The 24166-nt window shown below is 51.2% G+C and overlaps 1 protein-coding gene across 1 annotated transcript in view; it reads left to right on the forward strand.

Moving 5' to 3' along the window:
- Nucleotides 1-24166, forward strand: part of CACNA1G (calcium voltage-gated channel subunit alpha1 G) — a 139298-nt gene that overhangs the window by 22419 nt on the left and 92713 nt on the right. Inside the window, exons 2-3 of the mRNA XM_030462120.1 lie at nt 19963-20074; nt 20594-20727. Coding sequence (XP_030317980.1) covers nt 19963-20074; nt 20594-20727 — 246 coding nt within the window. The remainder of the gene's footprint in view (nt 1-19962; nt 20075-20593; nt 20728-24166) is intronic.

Here is a 24166-nt window from a genome sequence, read left to right on the forward strand (position 1 = left end):
TCTGACCCAAAAGGGCCAGTGACCCAAATGAGCCATGGCCTCAGCAGTGCTGGGCAGGGGCTGGCAGAGCTGTCACCTCTCACAGGGACACATGTGGTCCCTGGCACCAGCACAACATCTCTGCTTCTCTTGTTTCTCCACTTGCTCCATCACTGGGGTGAAACCTGCCCAGGCCTGTGGCTACTGTGAGGGCCCTTCCTGGAATCCTGGGCAGCAAATGCCTCACCGGGGCTTCTGGCTCCCACTCAGGTCTGGGGTGTGCTCTAAGCTCCTCACGGGGATGGAGAACCAGGCGAATAATTCATCCTGAATAATTCATCTTGCTAGATTATTAGCTGGACAAACGTCACTGCGTTCCTTCCTCAGACTGCCCACCAGCAGCTCCCAACCTTCCTAAACCAGAGAGCATTCCTTCCCCTGCCATTTCCGCTGGTGAGCTCTGCCTCGCTCTGTTTATTTGCAAATTACCCTTTTGCCTGTGTTATTTGGGTCGCTCTGATTGTGCCTGCCTTTGATTTGGACACGTAGCTCACTCCGGGAGTTGCTGACCCCCGACGGGGTGAGATACAACTCTGAGAACCAGGGCTTTGCCACGAGCAGCTGCAGGTTGTTGTTTTGTTTTGCTTTGCTTTGCTTTAAATTCAGAATTTGTTTTGTGCAGCCCATCCTCAACTTTTCTCATCAATGCTGCTCCCACATCTGAGACAATCCCGTGGGAAGTGGGAGGAGAGCAGGCGGAGGGGATGCTGGTGCAGGTGTGGGGCTGCTGGGCTCTCCCCAGCTGGTTCTGGTAGGCTGCTGGTGTTCTGGTGGCTGCTCTCCCATTCCTGGGATTGTGGGATGGGGCTGGCAATGCTGGTGTGGCCAGAGCTTCTCTTCTCTGGAACCAGCAAAAGGCAGCCTCCCCCATCCCGTGGGAAGTACAAGCTGTCCTGTCCCCTCTGAAGGCATTCCAGGATGGGAAGCATTGAAGGGAAAGCTGCTGGAGGAGGAGAGGACCCTCCAAGAGCAATGCAGCTGAGCCCTGCGGTGAGGGACTTCACTTTCTGGGCCAAATCTTCCCACCACGAGGAAGGGTTTGAAGGGAGAGAACATTGTTTGCCAGAGTGGCTCTGAGAGTTTTCTCCCTTGGCTTGGTGGTGGGAGCCTCTTTCCCCATGTTTCCTAAGAAGCTCTTGGCCTTGTCTATCAGCTCAGTGCAAGGAAGGGGTGCAGGGCAGAGCCCTTTGTCTCTGCTCAGTTTTAGGGTAAGGTGGTTTCCCCATTAGGGCAGTGGGTCCCGGTGCTGCCAGCACATGAGTGGCAGCGACTGTAATTGGGCCCGAATTCCTGTGAACCACAAGTGAAATCTGCAGAAATATGGAAAGTAAACAGCTCAGGGCTGAAATTCCTGTCACTTTGGGGAACCTTCCACCAGGAAAAGTTTCCAAACTGCTAACGAAAAATCTGTTTCTCCCCCGGGCTGCCTGTGCGGGGACCCCCTGGACAGGGAGGGATGTGGCTGCAGCACTGTGGCGACCATGCTGGGAGCTCCATGGAGCCAGGCTGGCTTCATGCCTTGGAGCAGCTGGAATAAAAGCTCTTCTCAGGGATTTAATTTTTTTTTTTTTTTTATTCTTCTGCCACTCACATCTGCCAAGTGGGGACATTTTAATCTCTTTCTTGCAGACTGTGAGAACAATTGCCCACGATGCTGGCGTGACCTTTGCTGCACAGATAGGGGATAGGAAAATGGCCATGGGAGCCAGCACCCCACTTCAGCCTGGCCCTGGCACATGGGGGTCCACTTGTCCCCAATTGTGGCTGCTGGAGGGGGGGGCAGAGCCTGTGGCAAAGGGCTGAGCAGCCCTTGCCCATCCCTCCCTGTGTGCTGGCAGGGGGAGCCGCAGACCAGCTGGTGATGCTGGGGAGGATGCTGTCCTGTAAGCATGTCCTGTGGTGTGTGTGGCTGTCCCTAAGGGTTCCCCATCGTCCTTTCTCACTGGTCTGGTGCCCATCCCCTAGGTTTTGCATGGCATGATGGTGACAAGGAACCCCATAAGGGTCTGGAGCCCCTCTGCCCCTGCACTGCTGGTGTTAGCTCCATCCCTGGCACCTGTGCAGTTGGCTGCGTGCTGGCAGCCTGGGACCTGCAAAGGTGGTAAATTTGGGTGAGGAACCTTAAGATGTGCACACAAATGCATGAGGATGTTTCCAGGATTCTCTCCATGGGAGAACACCAGAATTCCTGGGAAACATCCCTCCACCAGACCCACTCCCACCCACACACTACCGATTCCCAGCGACCCTGTTCCCCTCCAGCCAGGGACTGTCCCAGCACCTCCCACCCTGCAGCCCCAGGGGGCAGCTCTGGTTCCCTTGGCCTCTGCCCGTGGGTCAGACCTTTCTCTGGCTCCCCTCCAAGGTTTTGAATTGCTGTCGGAAAAGTAAAGCCATAAAGTTTGCCCCAGCTGGAGCAGGAACCTGCAGTGGCTGGCTTAGGAGATGAGTGCCGGACCTGATGGATATTTATAATGCTGCAGAGAGGTTATAAATAGCAGAAAGTTGTTTTGGAGGATAAGGAACTTTTGCTTTGGCTTTTGGATGCCAGGGCTAGTGCTGGCCATCCTCCATCCCTGTCATCCCTGTGCTGTGTCTCTTGGGGCTCCGCGAGTCCCTGCCTGGTGCATTGGGTCCTGTTCTGTGGCTGCAGGGATTCTTCCTTTTCCCAGAGGCACCGTGGGAATCCCTGAAAACTGTGGGGTGGCAAGGGGATGCTGCAGGGGTGAGTGGAGGGAGGCAGAGCAGGGCTCTGCTCCAGGGTTGTGGCTGCTGTGCATCCCACCCATTTGCTTTTATTGTTGCTGGAGCCATTTGTTCCCATGCCAGGGGGGTTCCCACCCCCTGCTCCCGGCATCTCTGCTGCCAGTTGACACATCTGGAGCCAATTCCTGTGCTGCTCGGGGCACCCAAAACCCCTTCAAAGCCACTGAGGGCTCCTGTGGCTCCCTGGGACAGGCGGGATGTGGGATGGGAGGAGGATGCCCCAGTGCCCAGCTCTTGGGGCCAGGCTGGGCTCTGCTGAGCGTGTTCCTGGCCCAGCAGCTGTTCAGGGGGAACCAAAGGTGGGCTACTTTGCCATCCCAAAGCTATTTGGTGACACAGCATCCCCCGTGACTTCCTCTTCCAGCCCACTGCAGCTGTCAAACCAAACCATCCCCAATCCCTCTGCAGGCACGTTTCTGAGTGTCCGTGTCTTATTTTGGTTCAGCTCAAACCTTTTCCCTGTTGACACAGTGACAGCTTTGCTTGAGCTCACTGGGCCTGAGCAGGGGTGACCTTTCCTGTGTTTGCTGTCTGGGCTCAGGATCCAGCCGTGCTTTGGGTTGCAGCTCCACACCTGCCACTGAAGCAATGGGTGATGGTGAGGACCTTTCAGAAATGCTTCCCTGCTCCAAGCTGCTTCCCCAGTGGCTCTGCTACCACCTCCCTTTCTGTCCTTCTGGCTTTTGGCTCTTCTCCTTGGAACTGGCTGCATCTTGTTTCCTTGACATGGGCATCCCAGCCTGGGCTCCCCACAGGGGCTGCATTCCTGATGGAGAGGCAGGGCTGAAGTATCCCTGTATCTCTGCACAGCTACTCGTGATATAACCCTCTTGTCCCAGGACAAATCCACTCTTTAGGAGTGCTCTTCAAGGGTTAACCTCACAGACACATCCTCTGCAGGAGGGTTCCTATCTCCTGCCTGGACCCAATCCTAGGGTGGGTGCCAGCAGGGAGGGAGAGCATCCCCTCTGTGGGGTTGGAGGGCAGCGTGGGACCTGCCACTGCTTCCTCAGCTGTGGTACCTGTTTTGGGGAGTGGAGCTGGGCCACATGGCTGCCTTGGCAGCATTTCTAGCTGATCAAAACGAGGCAGGGGTGGGAAGTGGAGGCAAGCTGGAGGCTTTGTCTGTGACAGCAGTTCCTGTGGGACTCATGTGGACTCGCCTGTCTTGTTCTGGGTAGCAAACCTGATGTGTTAAACCCTTTGGGGTCTGTTCCAGAGCATTCCTGGTCCTTCTCTTCCCACTAAGTCTAAGCAGTGCATGAACCCAAACTTTGCCTTTTATTATCTGCAATGAAGAGAACTTGCTAAAGTGACTTTTTGGCAAAGTCTTACTGAGAAGTCCTCGAGGGTGAAATGAAACAGGGTCACAGAGGGTTTAATTCAGTACGTTGTCCTTCAAGGGAAAGAAAAGTCAGACAAGAAGTTTTAAACATTTTATAAAAATATCCACATGTGCTCAGTGCAAAACTCACCGTCTTTACCTAATTTAGAAAATGACTTTATATGGAGAAAGATTTAACACTGCTCCATGGAGGGGAAGAATAATGAATACGTCTGTACCCAATCGTGCTGTCATCCGAAGTGCTTTCGAAAGGGTTGGAGAGGAATAATTGTTCTTCTCTTCCCTGGTTTTAGAAACTGAGGCATGGGATGAGAAAGCCAGAAAAGTGCAACTTTCCTGGCTAATTTTAGCCATTTGAAGTCCAGATCTAAGCACCTAAATAAATGGCCTGATTTTAATAGACTGCTGGGCAAGTCTCTGGGGTAAAACCTGGAACAAGGCTGGCTCTGTGGGTCTGCAGAGGTGGCTGGGGGCTGGAGAGGGAGGCTCCTTCCCTTCTTTTGGCACTGCCACTGCCAGCTTCACTGAGATACAGGAGCAGACAATGAAGCTTGTGAGGGGGAATTTATCTGAATTTCATTGAACTTAAGAGGAAAAGAAAATTTCCATTCAGAGCAGCCTTGTTTTAGCCAGGTGAGTTCAGTGTCCTTGGTAGTGCTGGGGTCTGGGGCTTGGATCCCTCTGGGTGTGGAAAGGAAGGGCAGATCCAGGCTTTTCGGTCCTGCTACCACACCCCAACCTCTGAAATACATTTAGCAATAAATGGTGGTGAAAGGAAAGAGGAAAGAGAGGTAACCGAAGCACCTGCATTAACCTGAGCAGCTGAGCTGCATACATACAGCTCCTCAATGGGGAATAGGGTCCAGGATGCTCTTGGCAGCACAGGGACCATCTTCCCCCATGGCAAGGGGTAAGGCTGAATCTGCTCCTCTCTGCTCCTGCCCCCATCTGCTCCTGCTGCCCAAATAGAAAGCAAAATCTCTTGAAAGGAAAATGCTATCTCACTCACTCAGCTGAGCAGCCTGCTGGGTCGCCGGGGTCAATCTCACCAGGAATAAGCGGTGAAATTCTTGCAGAAGTTGAGCTTTGAATTAGGTGGGCTTAGCTGGGATCCTAAAGCTGAACAAGCTGGGGACAGGCACAGGCTGGTGGGTTGCATCAGGAGGTGAAAACCATCTCCAAAATGCCTGCCCAGGTAGAAGCTGTTTCCCCAATCAGGGCTTGTCTGTGAAACTGCACCAGCAAGGATTGCAATAAATGTTTCCTGGGATGAAGGGCTGGTTCCAGCTAAGGCACCTGCATCTTCTGCTTTGCATGCCAGAGCTTGCATTATTTTGGTTTAGTGCCTGGCTTGTCCTCCTACAAAAACACCTCCCTCTGAAGAGGGAGCCAAGCTGAGCATGTCCAGAGCTGGAAGATGCTCATAAGACTCCTCCATCCCACATCCACTTCACTTTGAGATGGTGCTTGTGAGGTGATGGGACAGGGACGAAGCACAAATCCAGCTCCTCTGGTCCACCCTGGCACCAAGCAGAGTCCTGGGGTGCCACGGTCCCCAGTGTGCAGGGACAGTGTGTGCCTGCAGTGGGCACCCGGCAGTGCTGGAGCGGGGGCAAGAGGCAACCCAGGCTTTTACAGTTTGCTTTCCATTTGCTGTGATGTGGCTCTGTGCCTGTTGTTTTGCTCCATCCCAGTTTCAGTCGGCCCGTGATGTGATTCTTGATGCCGTGGGAGCATGGGCTTTGCTGGGAAGCCGGAGTGGTCCCCGTGGAGGTGAGCGGGGTCCTCCCGGAGCCGGGATGGGAGCGGTTCCCTCGCAGGCGGCTGCGCTTGAAGGGATCGGATCCCTCCTACTTTTTCTCTCTTGACATTTAGCGCTTCCACCTCCCTGGAACGTCTGAAATGCAGCTTCTGACCTGCTGGCCCTCCGGGTGAAGAGGGATCACGGTGCAGATGGAGTGGGAAAGACCAAATCAGGGGAAAATGAATTAGGACAGGCAGAAGTACCCTTGATCAGGACAGTAACCTCTAATCCGGCTCAGTCCTCCTTATTTACAGTTGCCAAGAGGGAAGGCAGGAGAAAAGCAGCCTGGCAAGATGCACAAAGCAGAGCTCCTTCCCCCCAGCTGCTTTGCTCTCGCTAATGTATTTGCTGGCAGCGATCGCCGGCCCCGGAGCCTTTGAGCGCAGTGGGAGCACTGTTCACAGCCAAAGGCAGGAGTGTCAGAGCAGGCACAGGGCTGGGGGGGGGGGAGGGCAGTGGGAGTCCCCAGCCCCCCGGCACGGAGGGAAATGAAGCGCTGAGGACTTCCCTGTCCCCTCCTGGGCTGGCAGGGTGCAGGCAGGGGAAGCCGTGCTGCAGCGATGCCCTCGGCTCTGCGCTTCAGTTCTGCCCCCAGCCCTGGGCAGAGGGAAGGGGCTGGCTGCTGGGGAGCTTTCACCGGAATGCCCTGCTTGGAAATATTCACCGAGATGCCCTTGAGCTGCTTTGCTTCAGCTCAGCACTTGGAAGGGCAGGGATATTTGAGAGCACTGCTGGGTACAGGGACATGGGGAAGGATAGATCCGCAAGGGACTCAGTTTGGTTGCACCTTACAGTGTTGCAGAATCACCCTAAAATCACCCTAAAACTTCCTACACCACAAACAGAAGCACTGTAAAGCCCCAGGTGCAAGCAAGCACATCCCTCCTGAGCATCAAGCACTCCAGTAACACGCAGGGCCCTCACTGCTTGTGCCGGGGCCATGACACTCCAGCCAGCTGCTGCAGAATATTTTGGCATTTTAAATAAGGGTTAGTGTAGTCACTGCACTTGTTCCAGACAAAAGCAATGAGAATTTTATGAGGTGTAAATGGATTGTGAGTGCCTGAAAGCATCCACGTCCTGTTCGGCTCTGTGCATGCACGCGCTTCTGCACCTCCCCATCTCGGCCAAAATATCTTGTCTCCTCACAGCCTTCCTTGGAGAAAAGGGAAATACTAGCACTGTGAGATGCTCTAATGTGAGTTTCAGCCCATGTCACTGATGTTGTGGTTAAAACTCTCTTCTTCTGGCCGCAGGATTCATCAGGACCCGGTCTTAGGGTTTGGAGGGAAACTGGAGCAGCTGTTAATGTGGGAGCAGCAATACTGAGAGTTCATTTAGAAGCAATAATGGGATTAGGAAGAAGACAAACACCAATCAGTCCCGTGCCTGATGGCTTTATTTTCATCTTCTTTCTTGTTTTTCACTTGATTAGTTAGAATTAAAACACCCATTTTGCACTGGGGGCTGATGGTGAAATCTCATGGGATTGCAGAGAAGTACCAGTGATGGGCTGAGCTGGGGATATTAGAGCTTTTCTGGTCATTAAAGAGACTTTGGCCACAGATAACAGGAGTGAAAAGTGCAGGGAGGGCAGGAGGGGGACAGTGTATTGGAGAGAGAGGCAGGACAGCAAAGGGCAGGAGCTGGAGCCTGCAGCCTCTTTAGCCAGGCTTGTAATATGTTATTAATGGAAAAGAAACTGCAATTTTTATTTTGTGGAAATTCTTTTGTTCCACATTAATTTTTAAAGCTCACTTTGCTCCCATTACAGCCTCCTGCCAGAGTGCTGTGCTGCCTGGGAGGAGCTGCCCTTTGAAGGGCTTTGGGGGCCCCACTTTGTGTCTGGGCAGGGGTGCAGGGTGCTTCCCTGGAGCCAGCACCCCAACCCTACCACTCCGTTTGCATCCACTGAGCATCACCCAGCTCCTGGAGTGGGGGATGTGAAAGGTAGCAGGGCTGGGCTGAGGTGGGCTGTGTGCCTTCGTTAGGTGCTGGGGCTTGACGAGGGCTTGTCTCCATGCTAGCTCTTTCTTAATTAGCTCCATGTGTGGAGACATGCGGGTGCTGGAACAGGAACAAGGCGCCCTTATTCCCCAGTAAGCTTGTCCACACATGGAGTAAATCAATAGCAGCTCATCAGGAGCAGCACACTGGCTGGAGATGCTGCCTAAAGATGAGTCACATCCAGAAAAGGGGGGCAAAAAAAAAATATAGAAAAAAAAATATTTCAGATTTGAGTTCAAAGTTGGATCTTGGGAATGACCATTGTGATTCTGCTGTGCCAAACTGAAGGGCTGGCTTGGTATCCTGTCCTCTCTCCTGCCTGGTAAAGCTTGTAGGGCAATTTTGCACCTTGAATGAATATCTGAATATCTGTGAACTATGATTTTTAAACTGGTTGTGTGCCACTGCGTCAGCATCCAGAGCTCTGCAGCAAGTAGTGCTGGGGTTCATGCTGGATTTCTGGGCTTCTGCCCTCCTGCCAATGCCTGGGCTGCTGGTGGTTCTTCTGCCAGGGACTGGGGCTTTTCCCCATATATCTGGGGGTTTTCAGCAAGGAGGAGATAGAATGGGCAGGGACTGAGCACCTCAGAGGGTGTTTTGTATTGCCAGAACTTGTCCTTGTTGCTTTTCCCAAGCCAAAGCAAGCGATGCTCAGGTGATATGTGGAAGGTTGGGAACCTGAGGAGTTTGCTTCATTTTTCAGGAAGCTTTTGGAGAGATCAAAAGTGTTAGAAATCATTTGGTTTATGGCTCCTGAAGTGGCCAAATGCCCTGGCTGAGGCTTTTTCAGAGCATCCTGGAGCTGTGCCAGGACACAGCAGTGCAAAGGGGCTGGATCCTGCTGCAGGAGCAGAGCTCAACTTGCTGCCGGGTTTGGATTTCCTTTGCTAAAAGTTTTGGAAAGAAATGGACAGGGAGCTTCTTGCTGGAAGGCTGAGTGCCAGAGCATTTCCCACCTCTGTCCCAGCCCCACGGTCACTGATGGTGAGGGTTGGGTCACCTGTCCTGAGAGTGTCCCTTGGCAGGGCTCCCTGTGGGACACAGACCCCTAAAGTGACAAATTCCACCCTAATGGACTCAAACCAACCTCGTTCCCAGCCACTTCAGCAAAGATGAGAGTTGGAAGGGATGGGGAAACGGAGCTTCTGTGGCTGCCAGGGTGTCTCTGCTTGGTCTATCTCTAACACAGAGCAGCTCTTGGGGCAGCAAGGACCAAACACCCTTCGAGGCTTATTCTGCCAGAATGAATGAACAAACCAAACCCAGTTTAAATGCCAGGTTGTGACACTGATGACAGGCACTAGGAGACAGCAGTGGCTTAGTCCCTGCCATCCCTTCAGTGAGGTTTGGCTCTGGTGGCATCTTGCTGTCAGTGCTGCCCTGGACAGGAGCAGCCCTGGGGGTCAGAGTCTCTGGGAGGAGTCCTGAGGGGTGACATGTCACCTTTCCCTGAGCCTCCTGCCTTTTGTCAGTGGCTGTAGATGCCTGACACTGATTAAATGGGGTGTTTTGTGTTTAATCAATTCCCACTTAAGTGGCACAGGGTGGAGGGGGCTGAATCCCTGCTGGTGGCACTGAGGGGTGGCAGTGCCAGGGGGAGGTCCATCTGTGAGCCCTCAGCACCCACCCTGGGATGTCCCTGAAGCCCTCAGCCCCATGGGGAGTCCTTCAGCCCCATGCAGCTCCCCCAGATCTTCTCTCCCTTCTGCTGGAGCACGTGGGCTGAGCCCTGCTTTTGAGGTTTTGTCACCTTGTTTTGGGCAGGGCTGCAGCTGTTTGGAGACACAAAGCTGGGAGGCTTTTTGGGGTAGCATCTCCTGCAGCATCTGTGAAAGTGCCATGGCAGAGCTCTGCCACAGCAGGGCATGTTGAGCTCCATCTCTACTTCTACCTTCCTGCCTCTTCCTCCCTCTGCCACCTCCGTCCTCCTCTGCCAGCGAGATGCTAATTAATGAGTTCCCAGCCATGATTTGCATGCAGGGAGCGAGTGAGCCTTCTCTGAGCACACCAGATTGCTCCAGCACCTTCTCCCTGGGGAGAACATCTCACTGTGCCCAGTTGTTCTGTACAAATCCTGGTCCCATGGTGGTTTTTAGTCACATTGAGTCACTGCAGAAGTTTGATGTGGCCTCAAGATGTTTCAGTTCATGTGTAGACACCTCAAGAACTGAGTCATGCACATCAACAGGGGGGCAGATTGTGGCTCAAGCATCTTTTGGAGATGTTTTCCTTGAGCATCACCCACTCCAGTTGTCAGCTGGCTGCTCTGTGTGCCCCAGGCAGGAGCAGCCTCTTCCATACATGGGAAAATGCAAATGGGTTTGGGGCTTGGCCTTGACTTCTGTGTCCCCACAAGCAAAATGACTTAAATGCTCATCCCTGTTACATTGAAAGCAACTTTTTTTAAAATTATTTTTTATTTTCTAAGTTGTAGACATTAATATCTGAAGTGTGTAAGATGGCTCCTGTCTAATTAACTACTTGATCGACAACAAAATATTGTATTTTATGCTGATGGTTTTTTTTTTAGAAAGAAAATGTTGATTCTGTTTCTAAGTGAAGCATTAAAGTAGACCAGTTGGAAAATTGCCATAATATTCAGACTTTGTAAACATATTTTTTTAATATTTGGGGTTTTTCCCAGCTTAAAGCCAGGTCAGAAAACATAAAGAGAAATTTGTGGGTAGTTTGAGTTGCCCCAAAATTGAATTTCTTCAGGAAAACTTTGCATGGAAAATGATGCTCATTGCTGGCTAATGGAAGTAGAAAGGGCTCAGTGCTCTGGAGGTGAGGCAGAGAAGGGTTTAACCAAAGGAGGCCATCACCTTGGTCATCCTCTCTATCACAGCAACTCAAGCTCCTGGAAAACCCCCTGGCTGGCTGAGGTCAGCAGGACACTGGCACCAGTTGAGGGGAAGGGAAAAGGTGTGGGGACACGGGCTCTATGGAGCCCAGTTCCTCATTAGGTGCTGTTGGACTGTTTGCATCCTTCTGAAGCAATGATATTGGTTCCTCCAGCCCTTCTGCCCTATCTTGCTCCACAGGGTTAAAACGGTGCTGAGTTTGTCCTTGGATTTGTCCTCTGAGCTTTTTGTGAGGCTTGGACAGGTTTCCTCATGGGCTTGGAGCTCGAACCCTTCTGTGATTAAAATTCTGGGTGGGGAAGGAGAAGATCCTGGCTGTACGAGATGTTCTGGGAGCTTTCCTGTCACCCTGGAGCTGGTGCTGCATCTGCCCCATAGTTCCCCTTTTCCTCAGCCGAGCTTCAGGCTGAGTTTGAGCTCAAAATGCAGAGTCTGAGGATCTCCAAAACTCTTGGAAGGTGTTTGCCTTGGTGTGGTGATCACCTTTCCCTTCTGGGTGGAAGAGGGCAATTGAAGAGTGGTTGGAAATGCTGCCGTTCCTGCTCTGCTTCCTGGAGGTCTTGGCAATAACTTCGTGGCTCTGGTGACCTCGAAGTGGGATGGTCACCTTGATTTGTCACTCTCTCAGATCCTGCCCTACAGCATCCCTCCTCACTCAGGTGCCCATGGATGGATGGGAATGGGTTGGGGAGAGGTGCAGGGTTAGAACCCAGGCACAGACCTTGGCTGGAGATGGAGCCCATGTGCTCAGCTTGCTCTCCTCCCAGCTCCACACCAGCAGCTTTTCTCTCCAAGGTTTCCCCTGGCCCTCAGTCAGCAGCAGGAATTCCCTCTCTTCTGTCCAAACTCCAGCTGCAGCCGGGATTGCTGGGCTGTCATTGCCACCTCTCCTGGGTTTTGTGGTCCTTGTTTTGTCACCATGTCCCAGTGCCACCCATCAGGGAAGCTCGGGATTAACCAGCGGCTGCTGCTGCCCCTGCAGAGTTGTCCCATCCCCTGCCCTCCCTGCTGACATTCTCCACCCTGGATAAATCTTTCATGGACTCGTGTATTTTTAATAGGCTGGGACTGGGATGGAGCACGTACTGCAACCCATCCCCCAGTGGGATATGGCTGGTGGGGGACAGAGTGTTCCTCAAGGACACACATGGGGTGTGGAGGGAGGCAGAGAGCCCCCAGCACCTGTGCCCAGCCAGGCACTGATGCTCACAGGGAATATTTCAGCTCCACAGGGAATATTTTGGCTCCACAGGGATGGGAATAGGATTTTCCTGGCTGGGGGGGTTGGAGCAGAGATCCCATCGAGGCTTTCTGGAGCATGTCAGGGATCATAAGGCATGCGGAGGGGCTGCCAGGACAATTAGCACAGGTTTGTTCTCACCAGTGCATCCCTGGGATGGAGCAGGGCTCTAATCAGCCTGTCGCTTCCTTGCCTTTATTAATACATTGATTTTCTGAGGGTTTTGGCTCCGTGTGGCGCAGTCCCTGCCAGCAGAGCCTCTGCAGGGAGGGGGGAGGTTTGAGGCAGAACATCTCTGGGCATGGCAGTGCCTCATTTTGGAAGCTGTTCGGGTTTTTTCCTCGGGGACCGATGAAGGAGGAGAGACATCCCCTCCATCTGTGCACTGCCCTAGGAAGGGATTGAAATCACAAGCTCAGGAAAAAGAGGAAACGTGCACATTTTGCTCAGGCTTTGAAGCCTGCAGGAGCCTCCTGGAGATGCTCCTCATCCTTGTTCAGCGAGGTCTGGCTCAGAGGGGAACTCCTTCCCTGGCCTGGGGTGGGTTCAGTGCTCTGTGTCCTGGCTGGCTCCTGGGGTTGGGGATGCAGCAAGGACCTGGCTGCCCTCCTGCAGCTCCCAGGACAAGGTTTTCTGTGCCCAGGGTCAGTGCCCTGGTTCCCTATCAACCCTCTGCTCCAGTACCAAAGGATGAGGGATGCTCTCCAAGGAAATACATGAATATATAAATATTAAAATTTTAAAAAAAGATTAAAAATTTATATATATATGCATGTATTTAGGGCAAGTTTTATCCTGATCCACCTTCCCATGAGTCTGGGATCTCCTCCTCTCTGCCTGCCCACTCATTCTTTCCTGTTTTGCTGTGGACCTGCCTGAACAGTGCAGGGCAGCACCAGTGCCACACGTGTGGCCATGCAGAGCCAGCTCTTCAGTTTCTTCAGTTCACCAACTGTTACATAAATCTGCTTTTATACTGAACTTGTGGACGTCACTGAAGCTCTGTCCATACCCATAACATCACTGTTTCCATGGAAACCAGCGTACTTCCAAGGGGGAAAAAAGTAGAAGGAACCTAAAAAAAGGACAAAAAAGGAACAAAATAAGACAAATATGTGACATATCCCAACTATGTATCGGTGTAGGATGATACAACGATTTCAGAGCACTTGTTTAGGAAGCCTTGCATAACAGGTTTTGTCTTGAGTAATGCAGCAAAGCTGGATCAAGGATGCTGGAAACTCAGTAGTATCCCAAAGATCCTGAGTCTCTCAGAGACTCTGATAACTCTGCACCGGGTGCTTTTCTTCATGGGAACGAGATGAAGGTGTGTCTGCCCATGCTTCAACATTTATTTGGGTTATTTTCTCTTCTTCTGGACCTCCTGGGGCTGCGCGTTGCTGGGTGCTGTGGATCCGTCCCACTGAGGAGCTGGTCCCACCACTCTTCTGCTCCACTAAGCTTTAAGGGAGGGTGCTATTAATGGGCAATTTACAGTGAGAGAGTTTAAAAATATATATATTGGGGGGTTAAGTGTCTATCCACTATGCACTTCAGGAGGCGTGGTGGGAGAAGAAGTCGTAAATATATTATTGCTCAATGGCTTTGGATCACTTAGAGTATTTTAACTGCTAAACCCAGGTCCCTCCTGCAGAGGAGGAGTCCATTTGGAAGGGTTTTACTGCTCACATTCATTAATGCCATGCGTGAGCTGCTGGGAGGGGAGCAAACCCCTGAACACTGTCAGGGGAGGAGATGGCTGGTGAGGAGGATTAGCTGGGATGAGGACAGGGACAGACCAGTGTTTGCTGGGACGTGCCCCCATCTCCCCAGCCTCACTTTGCTGTGGGGAATGGGAGGAGAACCTGCCCCCAGGACACCCAAATGTTAGCAGAAGGTGCTAAACCAGTGGTAGGAGTGAAGCCATTAGCCAGCCCTTTGCACAAGGCCAGTTTGAGGCTCTTCTTTCAGTCTCTGCTCTGTGATGCTGAGACGGGCATGAGAAGGAAGGACTGGGATGAGAAGCCAGGATAAACTCAGCCCAAAGTGCTCTTGCTTGAAGTTTTATTTTAATTTCATCTTTTTCAAAGCCCCATCTTCCCAGGTGCTGGTCCCAAGGCTGAGCTGCCAGCAGCCGAGCTTTCCCAGCTCCCAGTTCAGGAGTTAATTGCAAACTGGGTGTTTGGCTTTTCTTAAAAGCTCCAGCTCCTGAAGTTCAGAGATTATGCAAGACACTCAGCTTGCAGGATTTTTTTTTATCTTCTTTTTTTCTCCCTCTCTTTAAGCAATAAGATTTAAAACCCTTTTGGTTGCTGGAAAAAAACCCTTAAAGTACAAATCTAAGAGGTTATGGGGAAGCAGTTCTGAAACAGTAAAGCAAATAAGTACATCATCAGGATTTTTATTTTTAATTTTGTTTTTTAATGAAGTATCTTTTTATATCAAGCCTCATACCCTATAAATACAGCATCACTCTTCACTTCATCACCTGGGTGGCTGAGCAGGGCTCCTCCACATTGCTGAGCAAATCCTACATCCCCCTGGAGAGGCAGCTGCGTTCCCCAGGCAGAGGGGAGCATCTCCTGCCTGCAGCCAGCTCTGTGGTTTTTAGATCTTTGGGACAAAAATTAAAAGATGATTGAGATGATGACTCTCCCCAGATCCACCTTTTCTCTCTAAAATTGGGGTTTATACTCACTACGATGTGTTACAGGGTAACATGGGGGTATAACTGTGGGTCCCACTGGGATGGGAGTAGAGCGTGGCTGTTTAGTGGCAGAGGGAAGCAGCTGCTGGTGCATCCCCTGTAACATGGCAAGGGAAAAGAAATTAGAGGGAGAATAAAAAAAAAAAAGAAAAAGAAAAACAAAAAACCTGGCATGAATAATCACCCTGTTTTGGTTTTCCAGGTTTAATTGTGAAGCTGCATGAATTAAAATAACCCCCTGGGTCTGTCTGAGCTGTAAGAGCAATGGTTCTGAAGAGCTGCAGAGCAGTGAGGAGCCAGGGATGATTCCCACCTGTCTTTTTCCTACCTCAGAGCCTGCAGACTGGGGATGTCAGGGCTCTGCTGGGCTCACTGGGGTCATGTTGGCTCCTGGCAGCAAATCCTTGGGGTGGAAGATATGGTGACAGGGGACAGGGCAGACACTGGATGCATTGTGGAAATGCTTTCTGAGTAATGTTTGAATTTTTAAACCCCTTTGCTGCAGCTCCATTGGAGCTCCTTTGGCTTTGCTTTCCAGGAATGGGCTGGCCTGGCATGGATCCCTGCAAACTGAAGGCAAAGAGCTTGCTCAGGGCTGCCATGCCCACAGCAGGTTATCCACCTTTCCAGGAAAAAGCAGTTTTTGCAGGAAGGGCTGTACAGCTGCTGCATGTTCCCTGCTTCACTCCAGGCTTGCATTCCCTGGAGGGAGGGGAGGTATTGCACCTGGAAAAGCACCTGGGAGAGCAAACAGGTGGGGTAGAGATGGCATCAGGATGACACTGGGGCAGAGCCCTCCCTGTGCTCAACTGGAAGCCAGGCAAGCAGATTCACTGGGTAAGGATGCTCTGGGAGCACCTCTGGTGTGCAGCATCCAACAGGATGCAAATGCTTCCCCCTAAAGCTAAAAGCAAAACATGGGCTCTGGTTTTGGAGGAATATGGTAAGGAAAAACATATTTCCCATTAGATGTCCAGGGTTGTGATGGGAATTCTGTAACCTTTCAACTGGGCATGACATGAAGAGCCGTTTCCTGTTGTCCTGGTGCAGCTGGAGGTGAAGCTGGGAAGGGGTTATTATTTCCTTATTTGAAGCAGATTAATTCTGAGGACTTTTAACTTCCCTTGCAAACGGCCTGAATTAATGTTTTAGGATTTTAGTCCATGCCTCCTCCCACCCCCCAAAGGCCAGACCCTGGAAGTCCCATTATGCTCCTGTCAAAGGGGCTATTTCTGGAATTGATGATATGAATGAAGCCTAAAACTCCGCTCTCATTAACGTCTGCAGCTTATCCCAGTGTCACTCCTAAGCTGGTTGGACTCGGTGACACTGCAGGGGAAGGCTGTCATTTCAACCCAATTTTCACATCACATTTGCACAAAAATTTCCAGGCCTTGCCAGCACTTTAGGCACATTGGTCATCCATCAGCCACTGTCCCAGGGAGTGAAGGCACAAGAGAAATGACTGTGGGTGGTGATGGGGGACAAAAACAGGCAGCAGAGCTGAGGTGTCACCTGGGGATCTGGGCAGTTTGATGCATTTCTATGGTTGGTTTTATTGCAGGATACAAGCTTGCAGCCACCGTGCTGCAGGGGCTGCCTCCCAGAGTCCTGCTCCCCATACTTTCTGGGGGGTCCCAGCCCATCTCTTGGGGATGGCAGGATGACAGCACGTTGCTTTGGAGCTGGTGCTTTGCTGAAACCACTTAGAGAGAGCTGGAGGAGGGGGTCAAGGAAGGAACTGCAGGAAAGAGAGGGATGCGGGGAAGGAGGAGAGGTGGAACAGCAGAAGCTGCCTGGGAGAAGCAGAGCACCAAGGGAAGAAAGTAATATTAATCCTGTGGAAGGGGTGTGCCAATAAAGCATCATCACCACCATCTCTGGAGCTGGGAGAGGCTGTGGCATGGTGGTGCCCAGTCTCTGCCAGGATCTGTGCTCTGGCTGCTGCTGGACCAACCTTTGTGCCCACCTTTCTCTTGGTTGCTGCTGCTTCCCTGGAGAAATAGCTTCCCATTTAATTCACTTGCTGGGGAATTTGATCCAAACTTCTGCAACCAAATAACCAAATCATAGTGAGCATAATGCAATATCTTTCTCTTTTGATTGCATTATGCTGGGTAGTGCTGGCTAATTGAATCTGGGGCTATTGCCTCTTAATTATGAAAGGTCAGGCTCTGCTGAGTGCAGACAGGTAGTACAGGGATTGCTTGGGGTGGAGAGGGGCCTGAGGGCTCTTTCTCTCTCCCTTTCTCTCTCCCTTTCTCTCTCCCTTTCTCTCTCCCTTTCTCTCTCCCTTTCTCTCTCCCTTTCTCTCTCCCTTTCTCTCTCTCTATTTTTTTCCTTTTTTGTGGTGCTCTTTAGCTTACGAATTTTAAGTGTCACATTACAAGAAAAATATTGCCGGGTATTTCTGTGTTGCAGGAACAGATTTTTTTTTTCTTCTAGTTGAAAAGAGTACATGAACATTTCAGCTGTCTGCTTTGACCAAGTTGATTGTAAAAATGTGGATTATTAAGAATAAGCTGCAGTGAGCAGGTGACCCTGAAAAGCAATGAGTTTCTCTGAAAGGGGATGGATGCAGCAGATGGAGTGCTTACTGGCTGTGTGCACATGACCCCCATTATTTTTTTTTTTAATAAACATCAGCATCCTGCCTGCTCATGGTGAGCAGAGGGTGGGACTCCCCAGGATCTGGCAAATATTTTTCTAATGCAATGTGGCCTGTGGGCTCTGCTAAGCACCAGGGAGAGAGGCAGTGGCAGTGGCACCGCTGCCCTGAGCGCTTCCCTCCTCCTTCTCCTGGCCTCAGCTGCCACCTGAGGGCCAGCACAGTCACTGGTGCTTCCCAAAGCCTCTTTGCCCCTTCTCTGCCCATGCTGTGGCAGGGAGAGACATTCAGTAAAGCATTTCTGCTTTTGCTAATTGAAGAGTTTCCCTTTGTCAGCCTCCCGGCTCGACCGAGGGTCGGTACAAAGCTGTAGCCATCAGCACTTTGTGTGCCTCTGAAAATCCCATTAGCTGAAGAAAGAGCTTGAAGTTTCATTCAGCTGGAAAAAAAGGAAAAAAAAAAAACAAAAAAACCCCAAAAAAATCCCCTCCCCAACCTTCTAATCTGTCAGATGCACATTAACATACCACCCTCGGCACCACTGGGGTCCCCATACTGGGAATATTTAATCATGGTGAAGTGTTATATTGGACTGAAATGCATTTGCTTGAGGGAGTGATATGCTGATAAGTGGGTCTGTGGTTAAAACTGGGGAAAAAAAACTGCCATAAGCAAATAAAATCTCCTCCCTCTCCCTGGTTCCCCCCCTCCCCACAGCCATCCTGTGCTGCTCCTCCAGTTCCAGCCACTGCTTGGCCCTTTGTGCTGGACGAGGGGTTGTGATGAGCTTGGATCTGCTCAGCTGTCCTAGGTGGGCCTTAGGGTCTCGATTTGGGTCTTGGAGAAGGTTTAGGTCTTGTAGAGAGAGAAGGTAAGATGGGGAGTGACTTCAAGTGGGTGCACATCATGTGCCCATCTCTGCTCCCTCAGGAGCTTAATGTCCCCAGCCAGCATGAGGCAGCACCAAAAGCATCCCCCAGGTCCTCTGCCCAGCTGAGACTGAGCACACAGATTGAGCCAGGCCCAGCACAGTGTCTTTTCCACCACAAAGAAAGAATTTACATGAATCTCTGCCTCTCAGGGGAAGCATCTGTCTATCTCTGCAGGTTTTGACCCAACCACAAAGGCTGCTCCCAAGCTTCCTCACTTCCCTGCTGAATATCTCACCCAGCCCTTGCAGGCACACACTTATTCTGTCACCCATTTGGGATCTCACAGAGTGTTGTTTTTTTTTTAATTCTTTATGTTCTCAAGGGCTTTGCAGCTCCTTGCTGGGGGAGCTGTGGACACAGCAGGCTCTGCAGAGGGATTCTTTCCAGCCCCCTAAGCTGGGGAGTGCCTGCAGGAGGATGTTCCCTCCTCCAGCTCTCCCTCCATTCCTGCCCCCACAGGGCTATATCTGGGCTCACCAATCCAGCTCATAGCCCTAACCTGACGGTTGGAATGTCTCTCCCCATATCTTGCAAAAACATTTCTCCTGATTAAAAGCTCCAGATTGCCGACGACCAAGCCGTGACTCAGCCCCATGTGATTTCCCAGAAATTGGCCCAGGATGGGTGGCAGGAGCTGCCAAAGCTCCAGCCCCACGTGCCCAGCGAGGAGGCACCTGCTGATTCATTCATCCTCACCTTCCTCTTCCTCAGCCAGATAACACTACAGCATGGGCTCCCAAACACCACCCGCTACCTCCTGGCAGCCACAGCTCTTGTCTGACAAGGGCCACGCTTATTTTCCTAGAGCCTGGGAGCTGCTGCCCCTGCGAGCTGTGGCAGTCGATGGGGTGTTTTCCCTGCTAGGCTGGAAGACAACCCCAGCACCACGTTCCACCAGCTCCTGGATTGCACATCTCTGTGCCCCTGAGAGTCGGTTGTGCTGGCTGGAAACACCCCCTCAAACGATGCAGAAGTTGGGTACCAGGTTTGAAGCATCCCCGGGAGGATTTGTGGCAGCAGGAGTGTAGTTTTATTCTGCTGCTCAAGTGGCACATCCAGAGAGTGTCCCAGGCACCTCAGCTCTTTTAAAATTGCTCCAAGAGCAATGGTAATGGGCTCTGCTGGTCCTCACAGTATTAAAGGCTTTTAGGTGGTTGGTTAATGGCTTTGACAGTCTTAATTTGGATTGGTCATGAAAAGTTCATGCAGTGACTTCAAGGAAACACCCCTGGGATAAGCTGTGACATGGTTAATAGAAAATTGTAATGTTAGTAAAGTGCTTTTCTGTGAAATGCCAGGAGAGGAAATGAATGGTGTGGGTTGTTTTTTGTTGGTTTTTTTTCCCTTAAAAGTTGATATCATTCTTTTCCTTTAATGCTTTAATCCATCACATCAGCACTCAGCACTCTTGCCATGCAACTTCTATTTCGTAGCAGTTTTCCCCTTGGCTGTGCCACTGATGGCAGCTGGGAAGAACACGCTGTGGCTTTGCAGGTATCTACACAGCAGCCACAGCTCTTTCCCTGCAGAGCCACTTAAAGTCTAACCTGGAAAGTCAGTGTGAGACTTGTCTGAAAAACCAGAATAGCCTTTCTGGTCACTCGGGGATGCTGGTCTGGGTCTGTTGCTTCCTTGACGTGTGCTGTGCAGGTGGTTTGAGAGGGTGAGCATGCTGGTGATCCTGCTCAACTGTGTGACACTGGGCATGTTCCACCCCTGCGAGGACATCGCCTGCGACTCACCACGCTGCAGGATCCTCCAGGTAGGGCCTGGCTGCTGCTTTCAGTGGGACAATGGCCCTGGATCAATGGGGAAGGACTGAGCCACAGCAGAGCTGGCTCTGGCTGGAGTGGGGTGGCCTCGTACCCTGGGATGGTTGGATCTCGGGTCCTGCCTGAGCTGGTTGTCCCACCAGCACTTGGAAATGCTGGTTTTGGTGCTGGGATGGGAATACGTGGTGCTATCAGAAGTCCTGCCAGGCTGTGTCAGCCTCAGTGTATCCAAGCATTGCTTGGGGTGCCTGGGGAGGGTGAACCATCAAGTCCACAGTGAAAACAGAGCCCAAAATATATTTGCCTCTTTATCCCAGCACTGTGGGTGCTGCTGGCCAGGCTGGGTTGGGGAAGGACATGGGGCTGACCCCAACACTGCCCCTGCCCAGGGATTTTAGCCCTCAGTGGTGCAAGAGGAGCCCTTGTTGGGCTCTGGTTTCTAATTCCCTGCCCTGGTATGAGTGTGTAGCTGTGCAGGAGCATCCCTAGTCCTTTCCTTTCTTTTGCAGAGCTTCGATGATTTCATCTTTGCCTTCTTTGCCGTGGAAATGATAGTCAAGATGATCGCCCTGGGGATTTTTGGGAAGAAATGCTACTTGGGAGACACGTGGAACCGCCTGGATTTCTTTATTGTCATTGCAGGGTAAGCCTGTGCAGTGGGTCCCTTCTCCCCATTCCCTCTCTGTTGTCACTCTTGGCATCACTTGGCAGTGTCAGATTTGGGGGAAGATCTGGTTTGCAGCAGGGGCTGGGGGCTTTCTAGGTGCCACCTCGGTGCCATTGGTGTTGTCCCTCCTGGCTCCACAGTGGTCCCTCTGGTCCTTTCCACAGCTCATGAGAGAGCTGATACTCAGCTCATGGAGAGAGCAGAGCAGGGCAAAAAAAAAGAGAAGTGTTTGAGGTGGATTTTGGCCAGTCTGTGCCCTGGGGCTCCTTGCTGGATGCTGGGTTTGGCTCTTCTCACTCCAGCCCCCCCATGGTTTTGGTTTCCAGCGGGTGAGGTGGCAGTGGAGCAGCAATCAGGAGCAGGGAGCAGCGTGCCAGGGAGGAGAGGTCAGCGAGATGTGCGTGATTTGCCCTCCTTAATATACTTTCATATTTTTTTAATGCAGGAAAGCGATCAAGTTTGCCTTTTTTGAGTGTTTTCCTTTCAAAGGCACCTGGTTTGAATTAAAGGCTCTTCCAGCACCCGAGAGTCTCCTGGCAGAGGCTGGAAATCCACATGAAAAGTCCCTGGCCCCCCGCCAGTGAGCTGAGTTTCTTTGACACACGAGTCGCTCACCAGCCCTTGCCTCCCCTCCCCACTCTAAAAAACCCAAAAACCTTTGGGAAAACAGTGGTTTTTTCCTCTTTTGATAGAGCTAGAGATCACATTTACTGGATTTTCCTGGAAAGGAGCAGGGGACCCGCCTGTCTATTTGGCAGGGGTTAGGTGGGCTTCAAGAAGGGGCTGTGTCTGGGTTATCTTCACTTAAGTCTATCACTGGCCCCATAGGGTCATGGCACACACCCCTGCCAGGTACCTGGGACAATGAAAACAGTGGTCTAGTAAAACCATTAAGGAGGTTGCCAGGTGTCCCAGTGCACCCTTGTCCTGGGAAACTCACTGCCTGCAACAGCGATGTAAGGGCCAAAAGATGTAGTGAGGCTCAAGAACCAGACTGGAGGAAGAGATGGAAGGCAGAAAGACCAAGAACTGTAACAGTCCCTGTAAACCCATCTTCTGCAGCACACCACAAGCTTGTGCTTTCAAGCTGCACCCGTCCTAACCAGTCCTAACCTGAAGTTAGGAGACAGCTTAAAGTTTCTTCCTGAAGTATCTGAGCAAAGTTAGGGGTTTCAGTGATGAGATGTTGGACTAGGTAGAACCCTAGGTTCAGTTGGTTCTGATAGGTTTGAAAGAATCAGCAGCATGGCCAAAGGCTGGAGCCTGATAAAGCAGCCCTATGTATTCTTTATTTCCTCTTCTTTGTTATTTCTTATACTTGAATTAAGTGTGATGAAGAACCAGACCCAGTCAAGGTAAGCAGGGAGGTGTGGGGTGGGTGCTGAGCTGCTTCTCTGGGGTGATGCTGTCTTCCCTCCCAGCCCAGTCCTTGCAGAGGTTTTGGAGCCAGAGTTGTCCTTGATGTGCTCTCTGGAAACCCCATGATGATGGGATCTTGGTCTAGAGGGACATCAGCAGAGACCATCCTCATTCCTATGCCAAAATATAGCTGCACTTTATTTAAGCAAACATCGAACCTCCTGCCCCTGCATGGGCATCTTGGGTGGTGTGGGAGTCACACTCTTCCCAGGCAGAGCAGGGAGAGCTGCACCTACCTCCCCTGAACCCCCTTCCTACATCCCCCAGGCACAGGGGTGTTCATTTGGTTCTGGGGGTTTCCAGCCTGGCAGTTTGACTGCTCCTGTGACTCCTGCCAGGTCAGCTTTGCCTGGCACTAAGTGATGGGTTTTCCCTTTTGTGGGCGTGAACTGTTCCCATCTGGGCCATGTCAAAACCAATTCAGCTGACAAAGGATTGGACTGGAGTGAAATACAAAGCAGAGCCTCTCCTCCCCCGGTGCTTTTTTTCTCTGCTCCTGGAGGTCTCCTCCAGCCCTTGCCCTTCCATCCCTGTGCTACATCCTGCTGGGAGCACTGCTGCCCTCCTGGAGGGTCCCTTGGCTGTCCCCAGTAATTCCAAGTGCCAGGGAAAGCTAAAAGGGCTGCAGGAATGGGTTACAGTGGTGGTATCAGAGATAAAAATAAGCCCCCCAAGCCTGTTAGTAAAAACCTCTGTAAGAATAAGAGGAAAAAGCACTGCAGGGTCTAATCCCAGCCAGACAGAGAGAAATTCCTCCGGTAGCCCCTGGGAGCAGCTCTGTGATTCCCACACAGGGTGAATTACCCTGAAGGGCAGCCAGGGTAGGAAGCTGACAAGCAGAGCACAGGAGCAAGGGACAAGCCAAGCTTGAGCATTTTGCATCTGAGCTGGGTGAGTGATGTGGGGAAAGGAGCCAGAGCCAAGCTGTGGCTGTGGAGGAGCTGTGTGTGTGCTGGGGCAGTGCTCAGAGCACTGATGTATTTGCTGGGTTACCCCATAAAGCACACCATAGCTTTATGTAGGTCTCACAGACCAGTTCTCCAGCAAAATAACAGGGGAAGAGATCCCCAGACTGCCATTCCTCTGTGGGTTGGGTGACCAAAGTAGTTCTGCTTCTGCCTTCCCAATTTTTCCTCCCTATTTTCATGCAGGACATGGGAAGGGGTAAGCAGCAGGACAGGGTGAGCTCTTCTGCTCTCCTTGCCACTTCCCTGCCCATGGGTGAAAGAAAGTGATGGGAGGGGGAGAGGAGAAACAGCAAACCACGTCTGTGGGGCACTGGGTGGGGAAGGACATGCTGTGCACTCCATGGGTACACCATCCATAGACACCCTTCCCTTCCCCACCATCACCAGTCAGGAGAGGCTTCAAAAAAAAAAAAAAAAAAAAAAAAAAAAAAAAAAAAAAAAAAAAATTTAAAAAACCCCACCAAACCACAACTCCAAACTTGTGGTATTTCATCCCCTCCCCATTCTTTGAGAAGTTTCAGGACCTGCTGGGGGGGTTAAGATGATTAGGAAGCCTTTTTGTGTGTTTTTTGCCCCAGAGGAGCAGCTCAGGTGGCCACTGCTGGCCACTGTTGTGGCATTGCCACTGAGTACTTCTCAGCTCTGTTAAGCTATCCAGACTGATCTCATGAGCTCATGGAGGGTAAATGACTTCTCTGTGACAATGTAATGCAATTAGCACTAATTGTAGAGTGTGTAATGTCTGCAACACATCTCTGTAATTACAGTAAAACTTGCTGGAGATGAGAATAGTGCTGTATTATCAAAACTCAGCTTAGTGAAACGTGGCTTTGGCTGTAGGTTATGGAGTTGCATGGGGAAAAGGGAAGGGCAAAAAGTGATGAATGACATAATTATGTTGTGTTATTTCAAAGAAGAGGATTTGGGAGTTTGCTTTTAAGAGAACACTTGAAGGTTAATGGGCGTTGCAAGCCAATTCTTGTCCTCTAAAAGACAAATCAATATGATTTCAACTTCTACCAGTGTAA

This window comes from Calypte anna, chromosome 18 (genome assembly GCF_003957555.1).
Source record: "Calypte anna isolate BGI_N300 chromosome 18, bCalAnn1_v1.p, whole genome shotgun sequence".
Taxonomy (NCBI): Eukaryota; Metazoa; Chordata; class Aves; order Apodiformes; family Trochilidae; genus Calypte; species Calypte anna.